Source organism: Podarcis raffonei, chromosome 15, assembly GCF_027172205.1.
Source record: "Podarcis raffonei isolate rPodRaf1 chromosome 15, rPodRaf1.pri, whole genome shotgun sequence".
NCBI classification, from domain to species: domain Eukaryota; kingdom Metazoa; phylum Chordata; class Lepidosauria; order Squamata; family Lacertidae; genus Podarcis; species Podarcis raffonei.
The window spans coordinates 12997128-13018555 of record NC_070616.1 but is presented as its reverse complement, the minus strand read 5'-3'; the positions used below and the strand labels follow the sequence as shown (position 1 = coordinate 13018555).

Here is a 21428-nt window from a genome sequence, read left to right as displayed (position 1 = left end):
GCCAGAGAAGAGAGGTTCAGGGTGGGCTAGGCTTGCTTCCTACACTGGGGTGAGCAACCTACATCCCTTGGGCCACAAGCAGCCCATGGGAGAACTTCAAAGTCCCTCAGTAAGAGTTCAGTTTGGGCCTATGTCCAGAGTGATCTGGTGTTGGAAAGAGAGGTGAAAAGGAAAGGGGGTGGCAGAGAGAGAGAGAGAGAGAGAGAGAGAGAGAGAGAGAGAAGGGGTGGAAAAAGAGAAAGAAAATGGGTGACCTGCCCTCTTTTGGTTCTGGCTCCACCTTCCACTGGCTTTGGCCACACACACAAAGTCAATGTGTGGCTCCTGACAGAATATCCTAGGGTTGCCATACGTCTCGGACGTAGCCAGGATTCGACCTTCGAAAACTGGGCAGGTCGCTCTAAATGTCCGAGAGAATATTTGTGTCTGGATTTTAACTTTTTGAAATCTGGCAACACCATAATATCCCCAAGATAATTTGTTCCTTGAAAGAAAAAAGGTTGCCTACTCCATCCTTTCATACCCTCCAACATTTCTGTGATGAAAATAGGGATGTCCTGAGGAAAAGCGGGACATTCCGGGATCAAGCCAGAAACCAGGATGGCTTCTATAAATCTGGGGCTGTCCCTGGAAAATAGGGACATTTGGAGGGGCTGGCCTTTCGCTGTCAACCCCCCCCCCCGATATCTCTCTGTTTCTCTCAGACACACTCATTCTCTGTCTTTCAGTCGCTTGATCACACCCTCTTTCTATCAGACATGCCATTTAGGAGCTGCTCAGAACAGGAGGGACTTCTGGAGGTTAGAAAAGCTAGTTGAGAAGGGAGGGAATTACGAAGGGCAACTGATAATAGCACCAGATAAGCATTGACTTTCTTGGCAGCGCCAGCTTTCGGGTCTTTGCAGGAGCCTTGGCGCCAAGATGGATCTCTTGGTTTGTTACCGTAGTTTTTTGTGTATAAGACCCTTTATAAGATGAGCCCTATTTGTTTTTAACCCAAAATTAAGAAATTAAGTTGTTATCTTTTTGGGGGTGTGGGGGAGGTCACTTCCACCAATCGCTCACCTGCCTGCCCGCCACTGCCGATTGCTTGCTGCAGCCACTGCCAATCACACATCTTGCCGCAGCTGCCAATGGCAACCGCCATCACCTGCCCAATTGCCGCTGCCAATCTCCTGCTTACTGCTGCCATTAATCGCACGTTCCCCCTCTGCATTCACTATCCGTGTATAAGACGACACCCAATTTTTGCCTATTTTTTTTAAGCAAAAAGCACCGTCTTATACACGGAAGAATATGGCAAATTATTCCATTGAGTTGTGGGCTGCGTAATCCCATTCATCCCTGTGCAAAACATCACCCGAGATGCGCTGCACACCTGCCTGATTGAAAGCCAAAGCAAATGGAAGTTCTACTGAGTCATCCATCCCCTTAAAATGAAGCCCCTCTCGAGTGTTTGCCTTCCTGCTTGCAGGAACACCCTTGGTGCTGGAACGCATAAGAACATAAGAGGAGCTCTTCTGGATTAGAGGCCGGTGGCCCATCTGGTCCAGCATCCCATCCTCACAGGGGCCAACCAGATGCCCGTGGGATACTGGATGTAGATCTGACTACTGGCAACCGTCCAGATTTTCCTCTGAATGCTGGGTTCATCTATAGGCAGCTGGGAATCTGAAGACTAGAAAGATGAGGTTTGTGAGGAAATGCCATTACGCTTATTCAATTAAACTGAAAGCACCAAGGGTCAACCAGAGTAAATCTGAGGCTTTCTCCAGCGCTGGTAATATTTAATTGGATTGAGGATAATGTGCCTGCACAGCAGATGCCTTTAGTAAGGGGCCCACAGGTATCACCCAGACTGACCCCCACAAAAAACACACAGCAGTAGGACCCTAATACTAGGAATTTTCTAGAAATCTTGGTGTTGAGTTTATCTGCTTTTTTCTGAACCTTCTCCATACCCGTTGAAGAGAATTCACCTTGCTGAAGTTTCGAGGGTTCAACTCCTGCATCCTTTCTTACCTCCTCCCTCTTCAGGTGATCAAGCAGCTGATGAAGAAGGAGTGCACCCTTGAATTTTCCCGCGACCGCAAGTCCATGTCGGTTTACTGCACGCCAGTGCCAACCAACCACAACTCTTCTGGCAGCAAGCTCTTTGTCAAGGTACCAGCTCGTGGGCAGAGAGCCCTGCTCCACTTGGTGGCCACAGAATGCTGATCTTTCACAAGCTGGCAATGAAAGGGGAGCGGCAACAGAATGTTGCAGCGTGGGGTTCTCCTGCTGAGGGTTGGGAGGGTGTTCTAGAAGGTAGGTGCCGCCGTGCTGAATGCCACCGAGCTCTGACATTGTGCAGACCAGACCTTCTGATAGGATGGCGTCTGCAGGATGCCCTCTGCAGCAGAACACAGCGATTGGTTGGTTGTGTAGAGGACAGTCTTTTAGGTATCCTGGTCCCAAACTACATAGGGCTTTGCACACCAGTACCAGTTCAAATCCCACAAGCAAGATGCCCTAGGCTGGAGGGAGTTTGTCTCCATAAGCCACCTAGTTACCACCACACCAACCACAATAGTAGCCCCATCAAGACCAAATTACTTATTTTTTTTAATTAAATTTCTGTACCGCACTGGAAGAGTGTGCCAGTGGGGCGTAAAGTTAAACCGTTGGAGAGTTACAGTGCCTGCTGTAGCTATAGAACCGATACGGGAGAGAGACATGTTTTGTTGCAGCTGGGGCAGAAGAAGGCACCCGGTTTCACTATTACAGATACACCACCGCGTTTCTTCTCTCTGCATTTACAATACAAAAACTCAAAAAACAGCAACCCATAATGTAATAACAAACTAAAACAATTGCAGTAGTCCAGCCACGATTGGCAGACTCCCCATCGTTCCTCGCCATTGACCATACTGGCTGCTGGGGGCTCCTGCTCTCTGCTGCTTTTCCTCCAAGGTTTTAGCTCTGGGCAAGGCTGAATCCTGGCAATGCTTACAAAAGGTTTTAGTGAAACTGGAATCCCGGGGAATTGGCATCCTCTTACGTACTCATTACATATATACCCCACCTTTCATTCAGCAGGGGCATAACATGATGGTGCTATTCTTCCGTGAAGAAGCGTTTTCTGTTGCTGCTGACCAGGGTTGTTCTGTCTACGTCACCGATTTCCCCTTTCCGCCTGGGTTTTGTAGTGACCTAATCAGGGTTCTCGGTATTCCACATAACTCTGCTCCCTTGTCCAAGCTTCCCCCTTCTGCGAAACATGCGGCATTTGAAGACTGGCAAAGCAGCACCACCTAGAGGAAATTGTGGGCGTCGGCTGAGTTCCCAGTGAGCTAAACTAACACTGGGCTTACCTCTACAATTGCTCACTTAGCAGAGCTTCTCATATGCAAGAGGATATCGGGAGGAAAACAGACAATTCAAAAGCCAGCATCCTTGCTATAGCAGGGTAGGGAGACGGGTTGCACCTCCAGAGCTTGCTGCACTCTAGCCCCCATCAGTCCCAGCCAGCATGGCCCACTGCCCAGGGATGATGGGAGTTGGAGTCTAATGCTGTCTGGAAGGCCGCAGGTTCCTTACCCCTGGGATGCAAGGGGTCTGCGCTGGAGGTGAAAATCACATTGCTTGTAAGAGCCCTGCTGGGTTAAAACAATGCCCCAACTAGTCCAGCATCCTGCTCTCACTGTGGCCACCCAGATGCCCCAGTGAGAAACCCACAAGCAGGACCCCAAGCACAAGAGCCCTCTACCCTCCTGTGGCTCCCTGCAACTGCTCTTCAGAAGCATTGCTGCCTCCAACTTTGGAGGCAGAGCGTAGCCATCCATTGATGGCCCACTCCTCCATGGTTATGTCTAATCCTTTATTAAAGAAATCTAGGTTGGTGGCCATCACTGCCTCCTGAGGGAGGGAGCGCCATAGTTTAACTATGCACTGGGTGAAGAAGGACTTTCTTTTCTCTGTCCTTCCAACCTTCACCTTCGTTGGATGTCCGTGAATCGCAGTGTTATAACAGAGGGAGAAAAACGTTTCTCTGCTCCAAAAGGCAGAAAAGTAATTCCCTAAATAGCACACACTCTTGTTTTACTTTTAAGTCTCTATTTTCATGCAGAGGTATCATGGATCAAATGCCCAGTGTTCGTTTGTGAGTTCGGCTAAAGGACATATTGATTGTTGTGTTGTTGTTGTTGTTTTTAAAAATCTGTCCTGCTGGGTAGGGATGGGGTCTGAATTTGCTGCTCTTTTCATCAGACCGATCCAACCCAAGGTTTCTAAACTTACTGGTGGTTTGGCACACAACCCTCAACCAGATGATTCACCACTTCTGGATTTTTGAAGTGTGTTTTTTGTTTGCAAAAAGTGAACAGAAATTGCTTATTCTTAATGGCTTAGTTTTAAGACCATTTTTCTTTCACTTAATACGGGGGGGATCGCTAAGCTATTACAACTAAAAATGGTGACTTTACAAATGTACAAGGAAAACCTTTAAAATAGCAGCAAACGTGCAATATAGCAGGAGGTGCCTAAACCATAGTCCATGTATCACCAGGAGTCTGCGAGCATCATTCAGGTGGTCCACGCTGTGTCTGTGAATTTGAAGAGGGCAGGCGGCACATCCATCCCATCAAATAATTTGCATTGAATTTTAGCCCTGGCCCTTTAGTCGGCTCTCCATCCTCTGGGTGCTAATGGAACCCACCTGAGGAAACCCCCCGGCTCTTGGGCTGGTTGTCCTCCAATCTCTTACCCGTTTGCTTGCCTTCTGCATCTCTTAATGGGCCTGCCCTGTGACTTCCATACCTTTTCCGACAGGGCGCCCCAGAGAGTGTCATTGAGCGCTGCAACTATGTCCGTGTCGGCAGCACCCGGGTTGCCCTGACTCTCTCCACCAAGGAGAAGATACTCTCCAAGATCCGGGAGTGGGGCACTGGCATCGACACCCTGCGCTGCCTCGCATTGGCCACAAGAGACCACCCTCCCCGGAAGGAGGATATGCGCCTGGATGATTCCAGCCAGTTCATCAACTACGAGGTAAGGCAGAGTCAAGGAAGAGGCCAAAGAGCAGCCTGGTTTAGGATGGAGTGAGGTGGTTGGAGCAGTGCATGAGGAGCAGGGTTAAGGAGCTGTGTACAGTTCATAAACAAAGACTTTAAGGCTCCCTGAGCTATCATTGGGACGCGGGTGGCGCTGTGGGTTAAACCACAGAGCCTAGGACTTGCTGATGAGAAGGTTGGCGGTTCAAATCCCCACGACGGGGTGAGCTCCCGTTGCTCAGTCCCAGCTCCTGCCAACCTAGCAGTTTGAAAGCACATCAAAAGTGCAAGTAGATAAATAGGTACTGCTCCAGCGGGAAGGTAAACGGCGTTTCCGTGCGCTGCTCTGGTTCGCCAGAAGTGGCTTAGTCATGCTGGCCACATGACCCGGAAGCTGTACGCCGGCTCCCTCGGCCAATAAAGCGAGATGAGCGCCGCAACCCCAGAGTCGGTCACGACTGAACCTAATGGTCAGGGGTCCCTTTACCTTTAAGCTCTCATTGTTTATATCCACCTTCTTCAATTTTGTGTTCGCCGGTTGTTTGGGATGACATCTACCTTTGGCCTCCTAGCCAAAGCAGTTTGATAATTCTTTGCCTCCTCAGAGGAGGCATTGGGAAAAACCCAGTTCTATCCTCAGCCATTCCTGACTATAACCACTAGGCAACCTCGGGCCTTTCTTAAAAAGGGCTTCCCTTTATAGAAAGTCTGGTGGGTACCACTCTTCAGGGGACTGATCCCTCCCTTCTCATCCGGCCTGCAGACCAACCTGACCTTCGTGGGTTGCGTGGGGATGCTGGACCCTCCTCGGAAGGAAGTGATGCTGTCCATCGAGATGTGCGAGAAAGCCGGCATCCGGGTCATCATGATCACTGGTGACAACAAGGGGACGGCCGTGGCCATCTGCCGGAGGATTGGGATCTTCTCGGAGAGCGAAGAGGTGGCGGACAAAGCCTACACGGGGAGGGAATTCGACGACCTCTCGCCAGAGGACCAGAGCAACGCCTGCCGCTCTGCTCGCTGCTTTGCCCGCGTGGAGCCTGCCCACAAGTCCAAGATAGTGGAGTACCTGCAGTCGTTCAACGAAATCACAGCTATGGTGAGCTTTGGAAATGGGGACTCCCTGCCTGTCTTGTTGCACCTGAAGCGTCCAGTCATGTTGCTGAATGAGATTTCGGAGCTAGCTGGCTCCAAATCCCCTTCCAGTTGCTGGACCTGCAGTTAATCTTGGGAAATAGCTTGGGTGGGAGTGGATTGGGCCCAAGGCAGCTGAAAGATCGTGTCTCCCTGTATGAAGCTGACCAAGTGCTAAGATCCTCAGGTGAGCACCTTCTCCCAGTCCCTTCAGTATCAAAGGTGTAGCTGGTGGTGACCCAAGATCGAGCCTTTTCTGTGGTTGCTCCCATATTGCAGAATAATTATTCTTCTTCTTCTTCCTTCCCAATTGAGTAGCCTAAGACCTTCTTGTTCAGACAGGTCTTTGGAAATCAAGGTGCAAACAGTGCTCCCCAATGGGCTGCTATCAGGGCAAACTAGATTTTAATTGCTGGTTCTAAATGTGCATTTAAACTCATTTGTTATTAACACATTGTATTTTATAACATGTTTAAATGTTATAGCCTTGCTGGCTTCTCACAGGCGTCTGGTTTGCCCCTGTGAGAAAACAATGCTGGCCTAGATGGCTCTTCTTATGTTCCTTCCAGTGACAAGGGTTTTTCTTTGTGCTCCAGACCGGCGACGGAGTGAACGATGCCCCTGCGTTGAAGAAAGCCGAAATCGGCATTGCCATGGGTTCCGGCACAGCGGTGGCAAAGTCAGCGGCGGAAATGGTCTTGTCCGACGACAACTTCTCCACCATCGTCGCAGCTGTGGAGGAGGGCCGCGCCATCTACAACAACATGAAGCAGTTCATCCGCTACCTCATTTCCTCCAACGTTGGAGAAGTGGTCTGGTAAGCGCCTTCTCCCTCCATTCTGGAGCTAGGAATGCCTGTGGCCCTCCAGACGGGTGCCAACTCACACCAGCCAGCATGGCCAATCGTCACGGGCGATGATGGAAGTTGTAGTCCAAAATATTGGGAGGGTGCCTTCAAAGCCATCAAAGATTGCGTAAATGCGCCTTGTTTGCTTTGTCCATTGGGTGCTCCCCAGCAGACAAGTTTGGCTTGAGCATGGGGATTCCACTCCTAATTCATAAGCTTTATAATAATAAAGCAGGGGTTCCCCAGCGAGCCAGATCTTTATCTCCCCCACAAATGGGCTGACTTTGACAGGTGGGAAGAATGCAGAATTGCACACCAGTACATCAGCTGATGGGCAGGGAGTTTACTTCTGTTTTTTGAAGGGTTGAGGTACACCGGAGCTTTCACCACAGAGCAGAACAGATGCTCTGGTAGAGAACTGGGTGCCTCTCAGGTGATAGATGGGAGTATTAGATGGTCCAGCAGGAGGGGGGCACAAGTCCATTACTGCTTCAGATATTAGGGATGTGCCTAATTTGTATATGCTTGGCAGTGGTACATGGGTTGTAATATTGTTGAGGGTGAGTGATCTATGTATAAGGGTTGATGGGGGCAATGTTGGAATCAACGAACGCTTGTGGTGGTTGTGTGAAACAGGGTTGTGAGTAAAATGGGATGGATGATTGCATGCAGGTTGTGGCGCTTGAAATTTACACCACCTTGCAGGGCTCTCCAATTTTATTCATTCCTTATTACATTTGTGGATATTGTTAATGCATTTTGTTATGCGACACGTTTGGCGTGGTTTTATCGTACTGATTGTGTGCGCAACCCGCTTTGAGATCTTTTAGCTAGCAGTGCGGTCTATAAATGGAAATAATAAAGAAGTAAACTCACCATGCCTCAGCCAATAGGCAGGGAGTTCAATCCTGCTTTCCAGCTGCATCTCTTCTTGCCCCGCATTTCATGTCACAAAAGGGGGGAACCCTGGAGGTTTCCAATCCTTGGTTTCTGGAAACCAGGCCTTATGAGGAATGGTTGAAGGAGCTGGATATGTTTAGCCTGGCGAAGAGGACACTGAGAGGAGATTGGATAGCCATCTTCAACTATCTCAAGGGCTGTCACATGGAGAAGGGAACAAGCTTGTTTTCTCTTGCTCTGGAGGGTAGGACTCAAACCAATTGCTTCAAGTTACAAGAAAGGAGATTCTGTCTAAACATCAGGAAGAACTTTCTGATGATAAGAGCTGTTTGACGGTGGAGGGTCACCTTCAGGAGGTTGTGGACTCTCCTTCCTTGAATGTTTTTAAGCAAAGGCTGGATAGCCACCTGTCATGGTTGCTTTAGTTTAGATTCCTTCATTGCAGGGGTTGGGCTAAATGACTCTTCGAGTCCCTTCCAACTCTACAATTCTATGATCCCCTGAAATCTGGCCCACAGACCTGAGGTTTATCAATTGTGTGATAAAAAAAGAAAAGCACTGGGAGTGAAATCAAGTCATGGTAGAATTTCTGTGTGTTTCTTTCCCCCAGTATCTTCCTGACAGCCATCCTGGGCCTCCCCGAAGCGTTGATCCCAGTCCAGCTGCTTTGGGTCAACCTGGTGACCGATGGGCTGCCAGCGACGGCTCTGGGCTTCAATCCACCTGACCTTGACATCATGGACAAGCTGCCGCGGAATCCCAGGGAGCCTCTGATCAGCGGGTGGCTCTTCTTCCGCTACCTTGCCATTGGAGGTGAGAAACGAGGCCATGTTCAACACTAGGGATTAGGGACAAAAGGAGAATTTTGGAGAGACTGCTTTAACCCCCATTCCCAGCACAGAGTTTTGTTCCCATAGGGAGACTGTGTGCATAGAGTCGGGTCCTCTCTGCAGACATTTGCCCAGAATGCATCAGAATCCAGCAGGTGTCAGGTGACCGTGGGGTGGGGCTAAGGGTGGAGCATCACAGCCTCTTCATCCTCACCACCCCTTAGTGTGATTAAAAGGCTAGTGAGTTTTTATCTCAGGTGTATCTCACATTCTAAACCAAATTTCCATAGTTACAGCCAATGACGAGCATCAAGGAAATACGATGAGAGCCACATGAAATGCATTATCCAATAGGGTGTATAATAGGGTAAAAAGGAATAAAACAAAATAAAATACAAGAATTGGCCTTTTGGGTGGTGGCTCCCTGTTTTGTGGAATGCTCTCCCCAGGCCTGGCACCGTCATTATATGTCATAAGGCGCCAGCCAAAAACATTCCTTTTTAACCAGACCTTTGGCTCCTAGCGACCTGTGGCCTTCTAGAGTGGGTGGGATGTTATAATGCATTATCCCTTTCCTATCTAGTTTTAATGTATCTATGGGGGTTTTCTTGTGGGGGGTTAAGCTTTTTCATAAGTTGCTTTGAGTTGCCATGGCAAAAAAGTGACTAGTAAATTCATTTAATTATAAGTAACTAAAAATAGCACGGCATGAAACAAAATGGGCATCAACGTTCTGTCATTGCGTCACAAGCTCCAAAGAGGAAAACTGCAAAATGTCTGGGTCGGTTCCTGGTGGGTTTTGCTTAGCTGGAGTGCGGCACTTGGCTACTCTGAGAGCGAGAGATATTCGGCTTCCCTGCTTCCTTCCAATCACATCTTTGTTGCAGTTAGATTGTAAGCCTTCTAGGCGGGGCTTTGTTCGCTGATTTTATGTTCTATAATGCCCAGCATCTTAACCAGGCAGTTAACAGGTCTCCTCAGAAGTAAATCCCACTGGGGCCAATGGGACTTAATTCCAGATAAGTGGGAATAGCAGTATTGGGGCATCTCTAACTGAGGGTCTAATTCGGCCTGCCAGGGCCTTCCATTTGTCCCATGTTTTGGACAAGACAAGACAAGCCCCACCCACCTGCTTCACATAGCTGTCAACTTTTCCCTTTTCTTGCGAGGAATCCTATTCGGAATAAGGGAATTTCCCTTTAAAAAAAGGGAAACTGTTAAGTTGTGGGCGAACATACCAGACGACACAGCGATTCTTCAAACAGCTCTTGTTTATTCAAAGGCCAGAACAGAACTGAACTGAAGAGCTCAGTCAGCCTGCTTATATAGAGCTCCAGAACAACGTAACTGTAGCAACTTTCTAAAACTATCCAATCACTGAACGTCACTTTCGATCCTTCATTTGCATAACTATCTACAGTATCCCCCTGCTGGCCCAGGGTGAGAACTTCAGTACATAACAGAAACGTTGACAGCTATGCTGCCTCACCCTATGCCTTCTTCCCACTGCACAATGTAGGCCAGCTAAAGAAGCCACTTGAGTGAAAGGGGAAATTGTAGACACCTCCCATCAGCTGGTTGGCAGCAACTGCAAAGATCTGTCCTTTCCAAGCACCAACAATCAGCTGATTGCCTGGGCTTCCCTGCCTAACAGCTGTGCCAAAGTGACATCATTGCGATGTTGTGTGATTGACAGGCCAGGGGCCCTGCCCACTTGCCAGACATGTCCCATGGGAGGTGGAGTATAAAGCTTGTGGTATTTAGGTTGCACCATCAGAAATGCCGGTGAACAGAAGCTGCCCAGGGAGAGTCTTTTGATTGTAGCCTTTGAAACAAATAAATGATGCTTAGAGTGGGGCTGCCCTGTAAAGCCTGCTTGGAGGATATGGCTACTGTCGAATGGCTGCCTTCTGAAGGCAGCACAATAGCACACAGAGTTTAGCCTGTGTGATCAATTACTTTTTCCTCCTTTCCTTGCAGTGTATGTTGGCTTTGCCACTGTGGGTTCAGCTACCTGGTGGTTCTTGTATGACCCCGAAGGACCACAAGTTACCTTCCACCAGCTGGTAAGTTGATAGTCCAGTGCAGGGAAAACACGTGAGAATATCAGAAGAGCCTGGATCTGGCCCATCTAGTCCAGCATCCTGCTCTCACAGTGGCCGACACACGAGCAGGATCCAAGCGCAAGAGGACTCTCCCCTCCTGCGGCTTCTGTTATTCAGAAGCATTCCTGCCTCAGACCACGGAGGCAGAGCATAGCTATCAAGGAAACCTAGTCATTCTTGTTGTCAACCCACAGGAATAGCTATTTCGTGAGTGCTGCTAGCAAAACAGGGAATATAGTAATTTAATTTTTAGGAGCAAAAGGCTCCTCTGGAACCTGTTGGTAGTGGTGGTGAAAGATCCCCCCATCTCCAGACTTGTGTTTATATTCTCCTGCCTACAGAGGAACTTCATGCGATGCACAGAGGACAACCCCATCTTCGAAGGCGTCGACTGTGAAATTTTTGAATCGCGTTACCCGACCACCATGGCGCTCTCTGTGCTGGTGACCATTGAGATGTTAAATGCACTCAACAGGTATGGCATTGCTGGCCAGGCATCTGCTTCCCTTAAAAAAAGGTTTGGGTATGAAATTAAGAAGAAATGGTCTAGCAAATGGGAACTGGCTAACACAGGTACAGTCTGTGGCCCGTTTAATACAGGAAGGGGATTTGCTGCATCATGTGTAAATCATGCGTAGATGTGCAGAGAACCTTGACATCTGCATGTGCTTCTGAATCATGCAAGTACAAAATCATTTGGGTAGAGCATGCTCTGTGGCATAAATTATTGTTGCCACTAGTGGAAAATGCCTAGAGTTGCACAGGAATTATGAGAAACCAAAAAAAACCCCACCACAGTGTAGTTTGGAGTAGTTTGGATTTGATATCCCGCTTTATCACCACCTGGAGGAGTCTCAAAGCGGCTCACATTCACCTTTCCCTTCCTCCCCCACAACAGACACTCTGTGAGGTGAGTGGGGCTGAGAGACTTCAGAGAAGTGTGACTGGCCCAAGGTCACCCAGCAGTTGCATGTGGAGGAGCGGGGAAGCGAACCTGGTTCACCAGATTACGAGTCCACCGCTCTTAACCACTACACCACACTGGCTCTCTGCCACACTGGCAGTTTTGAAAAGTTTTGGTCCACCATCATGATTCCAAGTGGCTTCCAAACAAAGACCATAACCTGAAAACTGCTTTCCAAAATACAGTGGTACCTCGTGTTAAGTACATAATCCGTTCTGGAGGTCCGTTTGTAACAGGAAACCGCTCGTAACATGAGTAGCGCTTTCTGTAATGACACTTCCCGCTGCTGCCATGCCGCCGGAGTGCGACTTCCGCTTGCATTCTGGAGCAAAGGTCGCAACAAGGGGCATCTACTTCCGGGTTAGCGGAGCATGTAACCCGCAGCATTCGTAAGGGGGCAGGGCCACTACCGTCGTCGTCTTCATTATCACCAATATCAAAAGTATCATTATAATACGTTTGTAATATAGCACATTGGACTTTAATTTGGGTCATGGTTTTTTGGGGCTTGAGTAAAGTGACAGGCACGGGTGGCGATGTGGGTTAAACCACAGAGCCTAGGACTTGCCGATCAGAAGGTCGGCGGTTCGAATCCCCGCGACGGGGTGAGCTCCCGTTGCTCAGTCCCTGCTCCTGCCAACCTAGCAGTTCGAAAGCACGTCAAAGTGCAAGGAGATAAATAGGTACTGCTCCGGCGGGAAGGTAAACGGCGTTTCCATGCGCTGCTCTGGTTCGCCAGAAGCAGCTTGGTCATGCTGGCCACATGACCCGGAAGCTGTATGCCGGCTCCCTCGGCCAATAAAGCGAGATGAGCGCCGCAACCCCAGAGTCGGTCACAAGTGGTCCTAATGGGGTCCCTTTACCTTTAAAGTGACGAAATTTGGGGAGGTAAAGCTGATGGTCTCTCCTATCCTTTTCATGGGTGAATTATGGGGGGAAGAACGATGCATGTTCAAAATGGAGGGGGCGCATAGCAAAGTTTTCCTGTGATGTTTCTGGTCACACTCACCAGAGTAAATGAGATTTAGTGTGACTAGATGGTGTGTTGATTTTAAAAATCCCACAGTTCCATAACTTAACAGGTGCTGCAGTGTGAAAGGAACATTAGGGATCAGGGCAGAAGCTCTAGCATTATAATCAGGAAAACTAACCCAATATTCCCAACGTCTGAATGCACCCCATCTCTCCCACAGTGTGTCTGAAAACCAGTCGCTGCTCAGGATGCCTCCTTGGCTGAACCTCTGGCTCCTGGGGGCCATTGTCATGTCCATGGCTCTGCACTTCCTGATCCTCTACATGAAGCCATTGCCTGTAAGTAGATAGAACCTGCATTTTTGAGGGTGGCCAAATGCAGACGAGACCCAGGCTGCCCATGCCTGAAATCCCCATCTCCTACTCCACTATTAAAGGTGCAGGAGATAACCCTCGCCCATCCTCTTCAGCATCTGACCACCCAGACACCATGAGAGAGGGGAAGCCTTGGACCCCAAGGAAAGATGCTACCCGCTCTCCCACTTTCTGAGCAGGCTGGGTCCACATGTGGTCCCTATCAGGACTGGACTTGGCAGGGTAAACATAACCAGTTGCCTTGTTACTGAGGCAGGAAGTTGGTCCTAGTAAAGGAAGTTGTACCCTGGGGAGCAGGCAGTGGGATTAGCTGGGGGGAGCCACTAAGGCCCCATCCACATGTCCACTTGTGCCATGCCTAGAAAGTGTGAGTCTAAGCACTTTTCCACTTGCCCAGCTCCTTCCAAGGGAATACCCACTCTCTAGCGATAGATTGGAACAAATGGCAATCCGGGGGGAACCCAAATTGCTGTTTGCTCCGATTGAGCTCTAAAGAGCGGTTCTAAGAGGCCAGCAGGAGGTGCAAATGAGCATCAGCCCTTGAAAAGCTGGCACCACTGGATCCATTTCATTGAACAGATGTTTAGAATTTAGTTTAGTTTTTTATTGGCTTTTGAATAAATGTGCAATTAATTGTTACTGTTTTGATTTTTGTGTGTGTTATTGTCTTCCTTAGTGCAAACCGCTATTCTCAATCATGCTTTTTCATAGGCTAGGATAGGGGGCACTGGAGATGAGTTTATGGAACCAAGGGGGCAGTGGCCTGAAAAAGTTTGCAAACCCCTGGTCTCAAGCAAGTATGGAGCAACCTGTGGCCTTCCAGGTGGCCTCCGACCCCCATCACACCTGAGCATTGGCAATGCTGACTGGGGGCTGATGGGAGTTGGAGTCCAACAACATCTGGAGGAACTCAGGTTCTACATTCCTGATCTAGACCAACAGCTGCTCTCCGGAGTCTCAGTTAGAGATCTTCCCCATGAAGCTTCTGTTTGATGAAGTGGAGACACCAGACATCAATCATACAACCTCCCATGTGCAAACTTTCCCCATATATTTGTCTCCCTGCTGGGAGACCCATTGTGGGCTAACATTGTATATGTTTGTTTAAATTCACATTTAGAGGTTGTTGTGTCCCGTCCCCCCCGAAGCAAAAACATTACCCAGCAAGAAAAATATTGCATTGTGACGTACTCCCATTCGTGGTTCTAGTTATGAAGTTACACCCTCCTCTAGGAAACTCCATTCCGTTTCTCCTCCCCTTTTCCATGTTTCCCTCTGCAGACACTCAGCAAGCTCATTGGGCTGCTGGAAGTGTTGCCATGCTTGGGGATCTTTTTCTATAAAAAAAACTATGCAGTGCTATAAACCTCAGGGTTACCACCGCGAGTCTGCTGATTCCTGTGCCTTGACTGTGTCTATTGGTTACAAAATGATTGGCACTTGCCTCTAAACAGAAGGACAGGTGTGATACGTATCCTCTCCTTGCTTCCCAGCTGATCTTCCAGGTGACACCACTTAGCTGGCCCCAGTGGGTAACGGTGCTGAAAATCTCCTTGCCGGTTATCCTGCTGGATGAAGGACTCAAGTACCTTTCCCGCAATCATTTAGATGGTGAGTGTGTCCTGTGGTGGGGTTGGCAGTCCTCTCCTTGCTTTCTTGCATGTATATGGGTCACTTAGGAAGCCAGCTAGTGGGGTCACAATTCTCATAATAATGATAACAATAAAAATATATTTATACCCTGCCCATCTGGCTGGGTGTCGCAAGCCACTCTGGACAGATTCCAAAAGAATATTAAAAACACAATAGAACATCAAACATTAAAAACTTCCCAAAACAGGGCTGCCTACAGATGTCTTCTAAAAGTCAGATAGTTGTTTATTTCCTTGACATCTGGTGGGAGGGCATTCCACAGGGTGGGCGCCACCGCTGAGAAGGCCCTCTGCCTGGTTCCCTGTAACCTCACTTCTCGCAGGGAAGGAACTGCCAGAAGGCCCTCGGCGCTGGACCTCAGTGTCCGGGCTGAACAATGGGGGTGGAGACGCTCCTTCAGGTATACTGGGCTGAGGCCATATAGGCCTTTAAAGGTCAGCACCAACACTTTGAATTGTGCCCAGAAACATACTGGGAGCCAATGTATCAGCACAGATAAGAGACAAGCAGAGCTGTGCAAGGTCAGGCCAGTGGCTCATCTGGTCCAGCATCTTGTTCTTACAGTTGCCAACTAGATGCACCAGTGGGAAACTGGCAAGCAGGACACGAGTACAAGAACAGTCTCCCTGCACCCCTGTGGTTTCCAGCAAAAGGTATTCAGGAGTCTTGGGTGAGGTGCCTTGTCGAAATGATTTTTGAAGGTCCAAGTCCACTGTGTCCACTGGATCACCTCTGCCTATATCAGGGTTTCCCAAATTTGATTCTCCAAATTTGGACTACAACTCCCATCATCCCTAGCTAGCAAGACCAGTGTTCAGGGATGATGGGAATTGTAGTCCGGAAACAGCTGGAGACCCAAGTTTTGGGAAATCCTGACCTATATGATTGCTGACACTTGTAGAACTCTTAACAAGTTTGTGAAACAGGACTCATCCTTGCAGAAGCCTGGGAGTAAGTCCCGTTGAGCTCAGTGAGGTTCACTTCTGTAGAAATGGACAGTTTACATGAGAAACATGTCATTCTTCAGAAGTTGTTTTGAGCGACTTTGGAACTCCCTGCCTAGGGGCCTCAGGCAGGCACTTTCACAGCACTCTTTTGGGCACCTGCAAAAATAAAGCATTTCTATTTTGGCAAGCCTGTCCACATATGCAGACTGTTGCCATGTGCTTTAATCTGTTTTTATCTTATTGTTGGTTTTATTTTTTATAAATAGCTGTTCTTAACTGTTTTATGTTACTGCTTTATAATCTTTTTGAAATCCAGTCTGAGGGTTTTTCCTTGCAATCAAGCAGCACCTGAATTATATGAAATAAATAAATAAAAAATGCAATTGTAAGTCTAAACGGAAGTTTGCTGGAGCATTCATTATTGTATTTTAATGAATTATTGTATTTTAATATTTTGTTAAAAGCTGCCCAGAGTGACTGGGGAAACCCAGCCAGATGATTGGGGTATAAATATTATTATTATTATTATTATTATTATTATTATTAACCGTGACTAAGCTGCTCCTGTCCAGGTGGGGTCGTAGTTGGCTGCTAGAAGGTATGTGAGTGCCACGGATATCGCATGGCCTTCCAGGGACAGAGCTGGCTCTATCCCCACACACAGACAACACACAAAATGTAAATCCGATCCTTAGGGGAGAATGCAATCCCATTCAGAGCAGGTTAGGTACCAGCTCTCTCGGCTTCCCGCTCCTGCTATTGCATTGCAGGAATTTACAAATCCTCTTAAATCGATTGTGGCATTTTTCTCCTTCTTTGCCTGCCAATGTAACCTGCTCTCTTGGAGACCATAAAAGGCCCCTTTGAAGCACAGCAGGATCTCCATAGTGACTCATTACCGGTGGGCATAGAACAGAGTCTTTGTGTCTGCCTTGGATGCTGAGAGCCTGTCGTTCCCCCTGTCATAATATGGCCATGTAGGGTAATCCTTTGCTGTCGTTACCTTGGAGCCAAATTGACATGTGCAAAGGGGGTGGGGAGAGAGTGCTTTACGAGAAGACCAAACCCATTCCCCCCCTCCAGGAGGGTTTCTGGCATTGTTTTGCTTTTTAAGCAAAGAGAAATGCTGTCTGCTACCTGACTTTATGTCAGGAAGGCGGCTTTCGTGCTTTGAGGGCTTTTAAACAACGATTGGGTTGGCTACGGTCCCTGCATTTCAGGGGGTTGGACTATATGACCTTTGAGGTCCCTTCCAGCTCTATAACTCTGTGCTCCACTAGCCACTTAGAGAGACCCCCCCAAAACTAGGACACAGAGGCCTCTGAGGCAGAGCAAGCCCCATGCCACTTGGAGATCCGCATGTCTCGATCTGGGCTACTAGGAAGGGGAAGGCCAGGCCCAAGGCTCAACACGATTCAGCAAGTGTAGATCTTGTTTCAGCAAGTACTGCAGAATCTAAGGTAAAGGTAAAGGGACCCCTGACCATTAGGTCCAGTTGTGGCCGACTCTGGGGTTGCGGCGCTCATCTCGGTTTATTGGCCAAGGGAGCCGGCGTACAGGTCATGTGGCCAGCATGACTAAGCCGCTTCTGGCGAACCAGAGCAGCGCACGGAAACACCGTTTACCTTCCTGCCGGAGTGGTACCTATTTATCTACTTGCACTTTGACATGCTTTCGAACTGCTAGGTTGGCAGGAGCAGGGACCGAGCAACGGGAGCTCACCCTGTCACGGGGATTCGAACCGCTGACCTTCTGATCGGCAAGTCCTAGGCTCTGTGGTTTAACCCACAGCACCACCCGCGTCCCACTTTTTAATGAATAGCAGTAGATAAATATTTTTATAAATAAGTCTCATGAGGCAGTTAGTTGCACAAAGCAGCAATCTGTTGCATGAATGACTCCCCCCCCCCCTTTTGGGTTCCCTCCATCCTGAGTTATACTATTATGGTTAAAGGTAGAGGGAAATATTTTATCTTTAAAAAAATGAAAACGAATAATAATTTCCTGTCTCTTCACCCTCCACTCATTCTCCCCACCACCAGGCAGAGATGCGAAGAAATGAAACGACACCAAAAGGAACTCAATTTCTCCGCAATTGAACCCTCAGCTCCTAACTGGGACTGAAGAGTCTGCATGCCTGAACATCACCAGAAGCCAACGAGGAATATGCATGCTTTTGAAAAAGTGTCGGACTTAATGCGGTTGAATCGTTAAAGAAAAGGAAAAAACAACAACAACCTGACTTTATTTTTAGTTTTGTTTTTACTCTTGTTACATAGCTTCCCCTTCCACCCTTGTACATAGTGGTGCAAAGACTGGACAGCTAAATTATGGCTTAGGGTGTAGAATTTTGCAATGTCGTGGAGACAGGAGAGCCTAGATCCTTAAAGGTCTGCTTCTTCAAAATGCAATCTTTTTTCCTATAATTTTCTCTTCTTCCCCACCCTCCAAATCTTCAGTGCCCTAAAAACCTGTATTTTTCTGTCTCAGAAAGGAAGTGAGCTTGTGGTAGTTTTGGGGAGAGTTCTTGACAGACACCACCCCTGCTCAGGAAGAGGTAGCATTAAGTGCTCCCTTGATGCTCTGACTTAATTTAACTCTCACCTGAAACCCATAAAGAAAAATCACACAAATCGTTTTGGAGATTTTTCCCCCCTACCCCAAGCTACATTCCAGTGTATCTCAAGGTAGTCAAATACCCCTAAATCCAATCAATAATGCGCTATCAGAAGAAGATTTTTTTATGTATTTATTTTATAAATTTGCATGCTATGAATTAAATGTGGGGGAAATCATATCTAGGCAATGCAGATAACAAAATTGGCTTAACATAATCTGTTTTAAAGCCATTGAAAGTCATATCAGCCCAAGGACTGGGCCATACGTCTGGGAAAGCTTGAGTAAATAAGGATGTTTTAAGTTCTTAAGGAATCTGTTTCCTTTGATCAGTTTTTGTTGAAAAATGCTGTGGGAAATTTTTGTTACTAACATTGTCTGGGACTAAAAAAGAAGGAAACAATCCTAGTAGCAAAAATAAATCATTTTCTGGGATAAATTTCCCCTAGACTCTCCAAAAGAAAACTGTCTGGGCACATAAATTGAGCTAGAGTTGCAGATAATTTGGGGCAATGGCAAATCTTGGGATATTTAATCTTCTCCCAGATGCTTTTTTTGGAACTCAGAAAGAAAACGGTCAATGGTAAGTGGCTGAAATATGTGGGCATTATTTACTACTGAACATTGTCTTAGGTCAGCCTTGCCCAACCTGGTTGTGATCCAGAGGTTTGGGATCACAACCCCCATCAACCAGCAGAGCTGCACTAACTCAGGCAGATGGGACTTGTAGTCCAAAACATCTGGAAGGGCTTAAGCCAGACTGCCCTAAATGAACTGTGCTATAGATCTTTGTGTAAATTCTGCAGTGGAAAGTGCCCTGGGGTGTAATTGCAACCCCAAAGGTCTGAGTTAATTTCAGTCCCATTCATTTATCCTGCCTTTCAGTCTATCAACCCTGGGAATTACTGGGAGTTCTGTAAAGGGCTGAATGTTGAATGGATTCTGTGTTTATGCTGTGTTTTCATTTGCTGTTTTTATGTGAGAGATACTAGTCCAGCGTAAGCTGTTTTCAACCACGTTTTGTTGGGTAGGTCTGCTTTGCACTAGGGAGTGAATGCTATCAGTGGGGCACTGTTGCCACCATACTAACATAACATTTAAAATTGTGGGTGTTGCACCTTCATCTCAGGGATGTTACTGTGGCAGTTTTAGGTTCATCCTAGCGCCACAAAAGTTGGAGTGTTTGGCTGCTTGCCGTGACCAATTCTTGCACAATTTAATTTGCTACAAGATCTTTTTTGGGTGGGGTGGATTCTGGTGCAGAGTATTGTATGAATACGCCACATTACCCTGCCACCTTTTTCTTATTAAGGGTTTCCATGACCTTTGGGACACATTTAGAACCCACGTGTCTTAACTTTCAAATAACAAAAGGCAAAAAGAAATTCTGTGGACCATTTGGAATAAGCAACTGCAGAACTGAGAATGCATTAACCAAATCTGAGGGGAACCCCTGAAGGTGAATGAGGGCTGAGCAAGCTGGGAAAAACTTCCTTATATCTCCAGGCTAACAAATGCTGGATCTGTTGAAGTTCTTGATTGTCATGTACAGACAAGTTGAAGTCACAGGCACATATTGTTAAATGTACAGGAGCAATGCCAGGAAAGAAGGTGGCAACCCAATGTGTGTGTCATATTCATGTTCCTATAGTTATTGCTTTGCTAATTGAGTTTAAGCCCCTCTATGTCTCAACTTGGGCTATGCATTCCTTTGCTTTATTTATAGATACCTGGTTCATGTGTTGTGCTAAGGCAAACCATGGTTTAGGGTGAATGCCCTGGCTCCCGAAGAGGAGATTGCAGTTGCTGCTGGTTTGTTCTGCTGCTGGTTTGAGTTAAGCCATGGTTTCGTTTAGCTTGTTGTCTAAACCTGAGCTTGTCGTTTAACTCTCCTGGACAAAGAACAAGCCATAACTCCTAGGACAGTCCTTGGTTACTGCTCATGTTTAGCCTGTAGAGAGCTAAACCAGGAGTCCAGGCTCAGATGGCATGCTAAGCCGAATTATGGTTTGATTTAGCATGGGACAGCGGGCAAAGGGTCCCATGCTCTAGGATTCCGCATGTTGGTGCTAAGCCAAGCTTAATATAACATGCAAATCCATTGCTAAATTTAAAACATTGTTCAAACCTACTTATCTTGTCATCTTTCCCAACCCAAAGATATCTCAGAACTGTAGTTTTTAGGCTATGAATATTTAGAGAAAAATGATGCAAGGGTTTGTTTTTCTTTTGTGAGCTTGTGGGGGGTACTGAAACTGTGTGTCCCCCCAAAAAAATATCTTTTTGATGCCTTTTCTTGCAAAGCTGTTCACTTTCCAATTTACCTTGCCCTCATTCTCTCACTTATCCTTACTGGTGTCATCAGGTAGACCAGGCTAGCCAATGGAATGCCCTTCTTGTGGCGTGATCCCTGATTGGCTAGACTTTCCCTCTAGATGGATCCTAGAAGGCAGAGGAAGCAGCAAGTGGGTAAACAAAGGCCAGTAAACAGGATACGAATCCGGGCATTTGTACATTCTAAACTGGTGGGGAAGGATCTCTGCTGTACCAAAACGGCCAATTTCTGCTGAAAACTAAAAGTGGAGAATCTTTTCTAGAGCCCCAATCCAGCCTCTTTGCATCATTCTCCCTGCTCCAGTGCCCTTCCAGATATTTTGGAGTACTCTTCCTATCAGCCTGGACGCATGGCTGTACTAGAGGGCAAGTTTGGAAGGTTGACTCCAATCTCATATTTTAGCCGAGACTAGACAGTTCTATAATTCTATGAAGTTTGTAGCACCCCCCTTTAAATAATAATAAAAGAAACAACTACTGGAATTCTCAGGGAAAGCCTAAACCAGACTCCAGCCTGATTTTGTCGTATTTACCTTTGTTGTCTTGGAGGTAACGCTGCACCTTTTAGCATTTTTGTTGAAGGGTGCGAGTGAGGGGGAAGCCCTAATTTTTGGCAAAGTGAGGGAATCACCTCAGGCTCCAGATGTGGGGGAAGGGGGCAGTGACAGCCCCCTACAGATGTTCCCCCAGAGCCCCCTGACCCTTCCATTCTCTTGGGGAG

General features: G+C 47.4%; 1 protein-coding gene across 3 annotated transcripts in view; it reads left to right on the top strand.

The window, feature by feature from the left end:
* LOC128403204 (sarcoplasmic/endoplasmic reticulum calcium ATPase 3) overlaps positions 1 to 18812 on the top strand; it is a 90729-nt gene extending 71917 nt beyond the window's left edge. For 2 of the 3 annotated variants that reach the window (XM_053367893.1, XM_053367895.1), the window contains 10 exons: positions 2038 to 2163; positions 4810 to 5028; positions 5794 to 6129; positions 6761 to 6981; positions 8522 to 8724; positions 10722 to 10807; positions 11188 to 11321; positions 13004 to 13121; positions 14651 to 14768; positions 17804 to 18812. In XM_053367893.1, coding sequence (XP_053223868.1) covers positions 2038 to 2163; positions 4810 to 5028; positions 5794 to 6129; positions 6761 to 6981; positions 8522 to 8724; positions 10722 to 10807; positions 11188 to 11321; positions 13004 to 13121; positions 14651 to 14768; positions 17804 to 17856 — 1614 coding nt within the window. In that variant the 3' untranslated portion in view covers positions 17857 to 18812. Of the gene's footprint in view, positions 1 to 2037; positions 2164 to 4809; positions 5029 to 5793; positions 6130 to 6760; positions 6982 to 8521; positions 8725 to 10721; positions 10808 to 11187; positions 11322 to 13003; positions 13122 to 14650; positions 14769 to 17799 lie in introns of all 3 variants that reach the window. The other variant, XM_053367894.1, reaches the window with a different exon arrangement.
* Positions 18813 to 21428: the final 2616 nt, after the last annotated feature.